The sequence below is a fragment of the Boleophthalmus pectinirostris genome, unplaced genomic scaffold (genome assembly GCF_026225935.1).
Source record: "Boleophthalmus pectinirostris isolate CB_2022bp ecotype Guang Dong unplaced genomic scaffold, ASM2622593v1 HiC_scaffold_16, whole genome shotgun sequence".
Taxonomy (NCBI): domain Eukaryota; kingdom Metazoa; phylum Chordata; class Actinopteri; order Gobiiformes; family Gobiidae; genus Boleophthalmus; species Boleophthalmus pectinirostris.
Window position 1 is genome coordinate 12,938,914 of NW_026571095.1, and position 11,548 is coordinate 12,950,461.

The 11,548-nt window shown below is 43.0% G+C and overlaps 1 protein-coding gene across 8 annotated transcripts in view; it reads right to left on the reverse strand.

The window, feature by feature from the left end:
* Positions 1-145: 145 nt before the first annotated feature.
* kmt2cb (lysine (K)-specific methyltransferase 2Cb) overlaps positions 146-11,548 on the reverse strand; it is a 36,306-nt gene continuing 24,903 nt past the window's right edge. For 6 of the 8 annotated variants that reach the window (XM_055151356.1, XM_055151352.1, XM_055151355.1 and 3 more), the window contains 24 exons: positions 11,236-11,546; positions 9,596-11,151; positions 9,415-9,520; positions 9,240-9,306; positions 9,095-9,155; positions 8,771-9,003; positions 6,982-8,592; positions 6,606-6,797; positions 6,365-6,529; positions 5,863-5,992; positions 5,630-5,777; positions 5,365-5,543; positions 5,170-5,297; positions 4,844-5,093; positions 4,575-4,711; positions 4,367-4,480; positions 3,183-4,299; positions 2,947-3,083; positions 2,735-2,877; positions 2,423-2,597; positions 2,216-2,332; positions 2,065-2,138; positions 1,880-1,988; positions 146-1,796 (listed from right to left, as the gene is read on the reverse strand). In XM_055151356.1, the coding sequence (XP_055007331.1) occupies positions 1,704-1,796; positions 1,880-1,988; positions 2,065-2,138; positions 2,216-2,332; positions 2,423-2,597; positions 2,735-2,877; positions 2,947-3,083; positions 3,183-4,299; positions 4,367-4,480; positions 4,575-4,711; positions 4,844-5,093; positions 5,170-5,297; positions 5,365-5,543; positions 5,630-5,777; positions 5,863-5,992; positions 6,365-6,529; positions 6,606-6,797; positions 6,982-8,592; positions 8,771-9,003; positions 9,095-9,155; positions 9,240-9,306; positions 9,415-9,520; positions 9,596-11,151; positions 11,236-11,546 (7,353 nt within the window). In that variant the 3' untranslated portion in view covers positions 146-1,703. The remainder of the gene's footprint in view (positions 1,797-1,879; positions 1,989-2,064; positions 2,139-2,215; positions 2,333-2,422; positions 2,598-2,734; positions 2,878-2,946; positions 3,084-3,182; positions 4,300-4,366; positions 4,481-4,574; positions 4,712-4,843; positions 5,094-5,169; positions 5,298-5,364; positions 5,544-5,629; positions 5,778-5,862; positions 5,993-6,364; positions 6,530-6,605; positions 6,798-6,981; positions 8,593-8,770; positions 9,004-9,094; positions 9,156-9,239; positions 9,307-9,414; positions 9,521-9,595; positions 11,152-11,235; positions 11,547-11,548) is intronic. The other 2 variants (XM_055151354.1, XM_055151353.1) reach the window with 2 other exon arrangements.

The window sequence follows — 11,548 nt, forward strand, 5'->3', positions numbered from 1 at the left end:
AGCAGGGAGGACACCAGAAGTTACACAGTGCACATTTAATAGCTGGTGCAAAATGCAATATGCCCAGTATTTTTGGCATTGTGATTAAACGAATCACACCATTCACATCACATTCTTTAAATATTTTTTGCAATGAATTGCACAGTTTATAACATGTAAAATAGTTTATTTTTGTAAATGTTTCTAAATTCCACAAACTTCAAATCTCATACTCTGTACACTCCAAAAGGCATTTTTAAAAAGAATTGAGAGGTGAAATTAACTACTTTCCACAACCAAGAAAATGTAGCACGAAACACTGGCAGGATGATATACTATACAGGAGAAGAAAAATATTCAAGAAACAATTTTGTTACAACCATTCATTGAGAAAATATATACAATTGAATTTTCAGAAAGTTAAAAATACATGCCATATACATTACAAGTTCTAAGACTGCTCCAAAATTGTACAGTCAATATTGTGCACACAAAAACGCTTCTAAGCATGTGACTTGTGAAGTGTCAGTGTAAGAAATATTTCCAATTACGGAGAATTGCCATTTCTGTTGAAAAGGTAGAACAATCTATGCTCCCCTCTGCCACACACAGCGTTACCTTACATATATTACAGTTAGACATTTGCACCTTGATTTAAAAGCAACTTAAAACATGAAAAAGTGTGTGATTCTACTTGAGTTTAAAAAGTTAAAAAGTTTTGGGTTTCAAAACCTAATTCACAGTTTAAAATAAAACCTGATAAACAGCAAATAGTTTATCTCCTTTTAAATTTCAGTAACTTGTTACAATAGTGAACAAAAATATTTCTTTTTAAGTGGTCAAAGTGTGTGTACAAGTCACAAAACACTACGCTACAATACTTTACTTTTAATACAACAAAAATACTTTGTGAGTTATTGTGGTTATTTTACAAATTCTGTACAAAATAGTCATAATATATACTCTCAAACGGAAATAATGTCCATCTTAAATAAATTTCAATGACAAACAAAAACAATTTAAAAACACCCAAACATCAAGAGGGTTAAGGTAGTATTTGGTCGGTTATTCCTATAGTCTTTTTTTTATATACATTTATACAAAAGTAACAGCATGTCTTCTTCTAGCTTCAAAAACAATATCAATCTAGCCTTCTGTAACTCAATCTCATTATTTTGAGAATAAAATTCATTCACTCAGTAATAAATACAAAACCTCTCAAATTCCACACAAACCAAGTGACAGAACCATGTAAAAAACTGACTCATGGAATCAAGTATTTTCAAAGTTTTTGTGTGTGTGTTTTCTTTAGTGCAAGTTTAAATTCCCTTCGCGGTTTTCATTGCTGTACATTCCTCATTCAGTGATGTCTACATTTAGTCATACGGTTTACATTAACAGTATGAATCAAAGGGCCTGCCCTTAGAATAACAATAAGGCTGCACCCTGCACAGTGCTTTCTCATTCGCTGGTGGATTCTTCACCCCGTGTACATATACATCAAACATAGACAGACAAACATAGACGATCTCTCTCACATATGGCACAAGTCACAACCTGCTACTGTGTTATGATTCCCTTACTCCGCTCATGTTTCCCCATGCTTTGAACCTCCTCTAGGAATCATGCCTTCTTCTCATTTATAAAAGTAGTGTGTAGCAGGTCTATCTGAACACATGGTGGTATCCACAAACTAGTGGAGTAGGAATGATTTTTGTCACCATTTAGTTGATCCATTTCCTGCATTCAGGAGCTCCACAGTGGCAGGCAATTGTATGCTGACCCTCCACAGAGTCCAGCTGGTAGTCAAAGCATAGCTACAAAAGAACACAGACAATCACAATTACAAGTCATTTAAAGTTTAACTTTTCTAAAAAAAAAAAAAAAGATGAGTACCCACCTCCTCGCCTTTTCCAATTCGGGAAATACTGCTGATAATTATTTTGAATCCCCTTTCAAACGTTACCACCTCAGCAACACAGTTAGGTGAGCATGAGTGGTTGATGTATCTGAGAGTGACAAAGGTTATTAGAATGTATTCATATATGATATAGGATAATTGAACATACTGAAATAGTCCAGTACCTTGCAAGCCCTCCAGTCAGAGTGGCATCAACAACATGCTCACTGTCGATGCGAAACATGAACACAGTTCGGTTCTGAGTAGATCCAAAGGAACATTCAGTTAGACAAGTGTAAAGGTAACTTTGTGCACGTAGTGAAATAAACATTTTACCCGAGAACGATAAGTCTTCTCTTTCCTGATGGCAACCTCATTCCGTAACACAGTCCCGGTGTACTCTATCACCATAGTTTGTTTTTCAATGTCTCGTGCAGCAAACAGCCCAAGGCCCTAGGAATGCACCACAGAAAATTTCAGTGAAGTGAATCTGTTCACACAGGTAAGGAGAGTGATGGGATGAGTGGGGTGCTGTAGACTCACCTGGATGCGAGAGCGAGCCAGGTAAACATTGGCTCTCCATTCGCTCTTCATCCAGCGGTACTGAGAGGACCGGGGGTGCACCACTGGGGGCTTGTTGTGGGTTGTGCCCCCTTCTCCCTGGGCTATATTTTGGTTAGATCTTGCAGTGCTGTTACTCGTGGTCTGTGGTTGAGGTCTAAGGGTTGAATTGACATTAACATTTAAACAAGTTCAGTATATATATATATATATATATATATATATATATATATATATATATACATATATATATATATACAATATATACAAGATGAAGCTTACTAAATCAATTACCTGATCACCACTGATGCACGGGCTGTGCTGACTCTGGGCAGGGCCCGAGCACTGCCTTCTGGGTTGATCACAAGTGGCAGCTCCATGAGGGGGTTGCGTCCATAACGGAAAGTATATTTGTCACATGCCTCAACTCCCGGCAGCTAGAGAATTTATACAATTCAATATATAAGTGTAACACAAACATAAAACAAAACAAAAAAATCACAAACCGATTCAGTTATTTTAGCAACTGCAGGGACTGTGAGCCCAAACAGGTCCTCTCCTTTGAGGTAAACTGGGAACAGTTTCAGAGTCCCAACTTCAGATCTTTTCTCAGCAACAGGACCCAGAACCTTATCCCATACTCCTACAAAAAAAAAAAAATAGTGAATAAAGCAAAAATAAAACATTTGATCGATTTTAATACCACGGATACTACAAAATATACAATTAAATCACAATGCACCTTTAGCCGTGTTGTCTGTGAGGACCAAGTCTTGGTAACCTTGTTCAATCACTCTGATGTTAAACTCTGGCAGCCCGTCCATGTCGTCGACAGAGCAGACATAGCGGCAGCGGCGGTTGCCATGACGCATGCTCCAATAAATACGACAAGCCTCATATCCAACTGGAAATATCGCTGTCGGGGAGTGGAAAGCTCCCATCTGTAGAGGGGTGAGCTGGCCTATTGCATGCAGCACAAGACTGCCCACTCGTAAAGTGTAGCCCAATTCTGGATGCTGTACTGCGGAGGCTATCTGACGCATTTCATCTCTTTGAACATAAACACGACGAAAAACAGCAAAGCAGCGCAGCTCATGTTCCATGGCCTGTCCAGCTGCACCCCTGGGCCTGTGAGCGTGACACAACATGGTTTTGTCCTTGAAGAACGTGCACTGAGCTTGTAGAGCACAGGTGAAGTGGTAGACATTGGTGCAGCGTAGTCGATGGCAGCCGCTGGTAGCCCCTGTCTGCTGGCAGAAGGCACAGCGCACCGTTTGACCACGACGGAGAGCGAGCTCCACGTTTATCAGTGCACCAGCCTGTGTCTCGTACACCTCAGTGGACCACAGGGCACAGTTGAGATGCACCCAAACATCTAGGTCCAGATTAAGAAGCCTTGCTGGACCATCAGTGATCCCATCTCCAAACTGGTGGCAGAAACAGCACCTCCTCTGGTCTCGGAGGGAGGACGGAGGGCGCAAGGAGGCACCCAGTTTCTTAAGAAGATCATCGATCTTCTCCTCCTCAGGGAGATGGGAACTTCCCCTCGGGACAACCACCTGAACAGTCCATTTCCTCCAGCGCAGGCCTTTCTGTCTCTTTCCTTGGTGCCAGCCATCATGGGACCTTGGCCTGGCCTTCAGCTTCACAGTCACTTTGATAGCATCAGACTTGTTTTCATGTTTTGGCGCTCCTCCAGCAGATGGGAACGGCAGAGGGGGGGTGGAGGGCGGAGACTGCTTAGGTTGAAGTTGAGCCAAACAGTGAACATCTAGTGAGGACATATTGTTGCTGTACTGATGCTGAGCTTTGGAGAGAATTTCAGCCTGCCCAGAAACCGGAAGAAGACTCACAGTCTCCTAAAAGATAGCTGCCATTAGACAATGTAAAATATAACATTTGTGCAGGACATAAAGTGATATGAACCTTGACTTCTGAAGGTGGTCGAGGCTGCAGAGGTGATGCAGAGCAGTATAAGAGGAAGCAGTTGTTGCTGCAAAAAACTAGATGTTCCTCAGATTTCATACGACCATGATATTGCTAAAAGAAATTAGTTTTACAGGCATTAGCAAGTTGTCAGCTCATAAAATATATATACAGATGGCATAGCAATTTAATACTGAATAAAATATACCTTTAAATGCACAGGGAGATCTTGGAAAGATTTCTGAACTCCATTTCCCAGAACCACCACTTTACAGTGGCAGCACCATGGGGGCTTGGATCCAGGACTTCCAGGAATCCTTTGATCAGGCCTCGTCATGGCACAGCCTGCAACAAGTTTTCACATGTTTTAATCATATATTTATATATAATTATCAATAAAGATAGAGGATTTCTTTTTGGCTTTGGCTGTGTACAAAAACACTAAAATAATTGTGAATATACAGATTTATTACAGACCAGGGCTGTTGGCAGGAAAGCGGAAATGATGAAGTTGCTGCTGCATCATGCCATGTGGCCTCATCATGGGCCACCCATTGTTTGGTCCATGGAAGAACATCTGAGCGCGTGGATCCATGCCATGGGGGCCCATCCTGGGGCCACTGTACATCTGCTGAGGGCCTCTGTCTGGCGTGCTGCTGACCTCATAACAGCTAGGGATTTTCACACAGAGGAGGTCGGAAATAGCCGCTACCACACCAGTGATGTTCTAAAAAGACATTTTAAGAATTACATTTCTGACAAAAGCAACACAGATGTAATAATTCGATGTGTAATGCTCTTACCTCAGCAGCAGCTGGTCTCAACGTGATGGCCACAGAAACTAGGCCTTGTTTAGAGTTGTTTAGAGCATCAAAGGGACCACTGAAGAACATTGGTTCGGACTTTATGTCTCGAAGCTTGACCTCTGTTCCTAGAAAACAAAATGCATTTGTCACTCCTATCCCCCAAATCTTTTTACAAATATTAGAAATTTGTACCTTTGCCCTGAGCGGGAGGAAGCATGGGTAGAACTGGGGACAGACAGGGTGACAGAGGTTCCTCTTTTACCACTGCTAAGTCAGGATAACGACTGATTTCCATGCCAACCACACTTTCAGGAGATGAGGATGGCACAAAACTGTCAGGAGTGTCCCTGTCCTTGCAAGATTCCTGTACTCTGTAATTGTACATAAAGTAAAGTAAAATATAGTATAATATAATACAGATTTGAAGCATCACATAATATCTTGTCCTGATGCATACCTGAGCTCCTCCTGGTTGTTGTGGGGTGGAGTAGGGAGAGAAGCAGGCACATCCACAGTTTTGGGTCCCTGTGCAATGGCCCGGGCCAAGAGATCTTCTTCAGGCCTAAAAGAAACATGCAGTGCCTTTGGGACTAGGCCTTTTGACACTGTAAAAATAGTTTTCACAATTAAAACTTTAGCTCCCATTTTAATCATTAAATAGTTGTAAATAGTGTTTTGCTGTTATTTTACCTATAGCAGCAGCTTTGCTGGCCAGCTCTTCTGTTGTGGCAAATCCATTGATCATTTTCTGTCGGTTCACAGGTGGTGGAGTGGGAGGAAGAGATGCCGGTGGCGTTGGTGGATTGCTCAAGTTATTCTGCTTAAAAATCATACCAATTGCCAAATCAGCTTTTATGTCCATTATCTCTGTGCATCAATTGATCTTAGTATATTTATTTATATTTACACTACCAGTCAAAAGTTTGTATGCACCAACAATTTTTTCTTAATGTTTACTACTTTCTATAGTTTATATACATATGGAAAACATCACGTATGAGTTACAAGATATTTATGATGATTTTTTTTTTGTTTATTACATTCCATGTCTGTTCATGCCTTCAGTGAGAATCTACAATGTAAACAATCATAGAAATAAATAAGAAACATATATGAAGAGTTTCCAAACTTCTAGATTTATATTTTGATTGGTAGCGTATTTAATCACAGCTGAAATGGGTACTCATGTTACCTTGTATGCCAGTTGGGAGTAATAGTCTGACACACCATCGAGTGAAGCACTGCCAAAGGTTCCAGATAAAAGGGACTCTCCATTCAGTTGGCCACTCCCATACGGTGCAAAGTGGGCAAAGTTGACTCCAATAAGTGGTTCCATGAGTGGCAAAAGTGACAACTGCTATATCACCACAGCATAGTATTTTATGTTATGTTAAATTTATTTTTAATTTGACATTTGTTAGTAAAACAACTACCTGTTTGATTTGGGTCATTACAGCATCAGGTCCCGAGTGTATGAGCTGCCTCTCATCAACCTCTTTCTTTCTCTTTTTGTAGCGAGAAGCAGGCTTGTCTCCACTTCTGGGTGCCCTCTTGTTTCTCCCTTTCTTTTTGTCCTGCTCAGAATGCAAAGGTCCAGGGAAGTCAGGGAGGCCGTCCGAATATCCCTGCAAAAAGAATTATAATGGTTAATGTTTAAATCAATAATACACATCTTATAGTCCAACAGCAAAATCACATGACACTGACTAAAACTACTTAAATATATTAAAACCAATGCCTCTCTTTTAGCAGTTTGTCACTCACTACGTCAGCCTCTTCTTACATTTTATGATTCTCACAAACACTCACCCCATTGCTGTCTATGGAGCTTTGCCTGAGAAGTGATTTGCAGTCCACCTCTTCCTCCTCAGAGCGTAAACTTTCTTCAGACTGCTGATGGGGTAGTCCGGGAGGAGGGGTGCTCTTGTTCTTCAAAAGGTGTTTCAGTAGTTCGTTACTAGCCTCACTCTTATTTGGACTTTGACCAGGTAGAAACGGAGATGTCCCTTTACATCCCTCCTCCTTAACAGCACTCATCACAGAGTCCATAGACTCCTCTCTTGGACCATGGCATTCACTGGCATCAGGCTGCTCCAGTTTAATGTTGCTGAGGATCCTCTCATGTTCTTGAGCCTGTATTCTTGCCTGTTCTGACTGGAGACAAGGCTGACCTCCAGAAAGCTGCCTTTCCAGCTCTGAAGGATTGGGGGTAGAGGATCCCAATATAGGTGACCTTGATAAGTCTTGATCTCCAAAGATATGCGAATTTCGGGTTGGGGTAGAGGCAGTGTCAGAGACGCATGGTGTGAGTGGGGCAGTGAGGTCTGAGTGTGGAGTAGATGGAGTCTTTACAGACTCTGAATCGTCATCCTTTTTCTTTTTGCGGCTTCTTTTCTTTTTCCCTTTCTCATCAGGAATGATGTTGGAGTAAAGCTGAATTAGAGACTGCCCGGACCCTGGAAAGTTAGAGGGCAGGGGAGTAGAATCCCCGCCTAACTGCGGCCCTTCTCCCTGCATTGGAATCATCATTCCAGGTCCACTAAACTGACGAGGTCTCAACTGACCTGGAGGAAAGTTATGACCTTGTAGAGGGCGATTATCTGGTCCTACCCCAGGACCCATATCTGGAGGTATCATTCCATTACCCATGGAGGCTCTTCTGTCAGCTTGCATGAACGCCCCCGGTGGTGAGCCAATACTGGCTCCTTGTTGTGGGGAGAACATGGGCTGCTGTTGATTTTGTAAAGGAGGCCTCTGTGGTGACATAAAGTCCTGAGGCAGCTCTGAGTTGAAGAAGGGCAACTCAGCCAAAGGTGTCATGCTACCATCTGGTCCCAGCATTCCTTGCTGCTCCATTTCCATGCGTTGTTTGAGTGCTCTCTGACGTTCAACCTCTTGCATGAGCTGTACTCTTTGCCTCTCTTGTTGCTCCCTCAGTCTCTCCCTCCTCTCTCGCTCCTGAAACCCCTCACTGAACGGATTATTGTCATCAAACTTTACTCCTCCGGGCTGCATGGGCTTGAGTACAGCAGAACCAGCTGGTGCTTGGGGATCCATTGGGATCTGTGCATGCGGAGGAATGGGACCCATTGGCATCTGATGAGGTGGTGCAGGGGTTCCCACGGGGCCCTGAGGGGTCATTAAGTGGGGCATTCCTGGAGCTCCCAATGACATAGGTGCCCCGGGGTTCCAGCCAAGCGGTGGTTTGGGCATACGTGAAGGTGCATTTGGCTGACCAGGGTGGGGTGGCATCTGAATCATGGGGTTCATAGCTGGCTGACCCATTGGGGGACCACCAGGGACCAGACCAGGAGGCCCAGGAAGAGGATGCATTCCAGCCATCATGGGCATATTATTTTGCTGTTGTTTTACTCTGTATTCTTCAATTAGTTCTGCATGTTCCTTCTGTTGTTTGCGGATCTTAAAGAAAAAACAAAACAAAAACATATTCAAATACCATAACACCTTTCATAGCTTAAAATTCACAAATTGAAGTTACTGCTATGATGATTAAGAATGAGCCACATTAAATAAGCCTTCTGAATGGCTGAAGTGAAATGAAAATGGTGTGTTGGGGTTTGACAGGCTGAGCGTTTACCTGCTCCAGCTGTTTCTGCACTACACCCTGCTGCTCTGTGACATGTTTGAGCTGCTCAGCATCTTCCTCTGGGAACTCTCTTCCTGCCTTTTTAGCTGTTCTCTGCTTGGCAGACAGGGCTTTTTTAGATTTTCTGTGAGCTCCTATCTTCTCTTCCAGAAACTTCTGCTGCATTTGAAGTAGTTGCTGTGTCTCCTGGAGCCACTCTTCATATTGAGCCCTCTGAGCATTGTCTGAAAGAAGAAGCCTTTGTTAGTAACCCTGACAGCATAAAAACAAACAAAATGTTTGTTTAAGATCTACTTGAATGTTCAGAAAACTTACTGACAAAACCTGGTCCAAAGTTTGGAGGATTTGGTCTTGAAACTTGAGCCAAATGCCCATCCTTCAAGCAAAGGCAAGCGTAAAAACAATAATGGTGAATATGAAGAGTTTACGAACTTTGCTGCATTTACAAAACTATAATTACCTGTCCGATGACTTGAGGAGGAAGTGGTGCACTTTCAGGACACGGGGGTAAAGGGCCAGAGGGAAACCTGAAATATCAAGTCATTTGGACATTAAAAACACAGGACAAGCTCTGGTCAGTTATTATGGCATAAGAGTGAGAGAGCAAACCCTGGAACATTAATAAGGATATTTACCTGACCATTGAGGACATGCCCATGTTGTTCTGAACCATGACTTTATTAATTCCTTTAAGGGCAACCATTTTTGCTTTCATAATAGGGTCAGTGATGGCATCAAAATCTGCAAAAAGGCCAAGTCATAAATCTAAATAACAATATATATATATTATAAATTTATAACAGAAAGATTATTTACCAATGTTTGGAAAAAAGGAGTCACTGGAGCGTTGTCGAATCATGGCTTGCATCTGTCTTTGTTGCTGTTGCTCTTGCCTCTCTTGGTCTAGGAGGTCCTGTAAGAGAAGGGGCTGCTCCTCCAGTAGAAGAGGACGCGGTGGTTGGTTGTGCTGGCCCAAGGCCTGATTTACAGGCATCTGCTGGGCCTGGTTCAAACCACTTTGGTCAATGCTGGAGGAAGGCTGTAGCTGGGGGTCTGTTGCATAGTCCCCCATTGATGTTTCACCAGTTGTGGTAGTATCACTTATGGCTTGATTCATCAGCACTTCAGGAGCATGTTTAATATCTGTCACTTGGCCTTGTGGAGGTAGAAGGTTACCACTTTGACTTACAGATTCAACCAATGGATGTAATGACGACTCTTCGGACTGCTGTTTAATGAGTAGACCAGAGAGGACCGGGGTAGTGTCTGGGAGTCCTGCCTGTTGATTCGAAGTTAAATTGTCAACAAGACTTTGTTCTACAGTATCAGAATTGGGCTGACATTCTTTAATCTCAGTTTTAATTTCCTGCTGAGGTGCCATGTCTTGAGACACAGATGTGTCTGCAGGCTCAGACTGGTCACTGACAGAATTTGGTTTTGCTTGTGCAGACTCTGAACATGATGTCTCAGCTCCATTGGAGCTACTAGAATTCTTATTCTCTGCAGTATCTGTAGTCTCATCCATTGGATCATTAAGATCCAGCTCTTCACTGAACATGTCTTTCTTTATGTCATCTAAGTCAGGGTCTGTGTAAGCAATGATGTCAAATTGACCAGACACTCCAAGAAAGTCATCAAGATGTAGATCATTTGTCTCAAGATCCAGATCTTTACCATCTTCTGGGTCCAAATTAAGGTTTTCCAGGTCAGCATCCACCAAATCTTTCACTTCCACATCTTCAAGGTCTTTGACAGCAGATTCCTCTACATCTAGCTTCTCTTCCACAACATCACCAGAAGATAGCGACATGCCATCGGTCTGTCCAGGAAGCTGTACACTAGCAATCATAGAGGCCGTCATTTTCTGAGTGTCAGAGGGTGCGGGCTGGCTCAAGGATCTCATTAAAGGAGATTGTTTAAGCATTGTGTTTCCACATATTTGAGTTTGTTGATTCAGATTGCCCATGCTTGCTGAAAGTTGCATATGGACTGCCTGGCCTGTCAAAGGATCTACCATCCTGGGCACGTGCATTAATGGTAATCTAGAATCAGGTGCCCCTGAAAAGCCTGGGGGCCTCTGAGCATGCATGTTGGGGTCCATACTTCCTCCTTGCATGACATTAGGAGGAAAGGGCATACGAGGCCTGCTTTCTGCTGCTCTGTGACGCAGTTCAATAAAAGGCTGCCCCATAATGTTATGTTGTTGTACAGGCATTCCCCGTGATTGGAAGTGGTGTAAACCTATGGGGTTACTTCCAATGTTTTTGGCCATTTCTGCAGACATTGATCGCCTCATCTGCATTGGATTTTGCCCTCTAGGAAAGAACTCCTGGGCTCCCTGAGGACCCATAGCACCGGGTGCAAAGGGAAACCTGGAGAAAGAAAAATGGAGAACCTAGTTATACCAGCTTTATTTTGAGGGATAAGGATTTAACCAAATTGCTTTAAGCACAAACCTCAGTCCCTGTTGCCTAAAATTTGGATCTGTAGGATGTGGTCCACGTAGCACTTGTCCATCATTATGAAATGGGACACGCTGATCTGTTGGGAAGGATCCTGGAAACCTCATTGGTCTGACAGGAACTTGACCAGGATACGGTGGGGGAGGCCGGTTAAATATTTCCCCTTGCTGCCCATGGCCCTCCTGAGGCCAGGGTCGAGGTGTCCCTGGTGGCATATTGCCAGGGGGCTCCTGAGGGCCTCTTTCTTGACGTATTGCACTCCGCTGCTGCTGTTGCTTGATGAGAAGTTCTCTTATTCTTTGTCGCT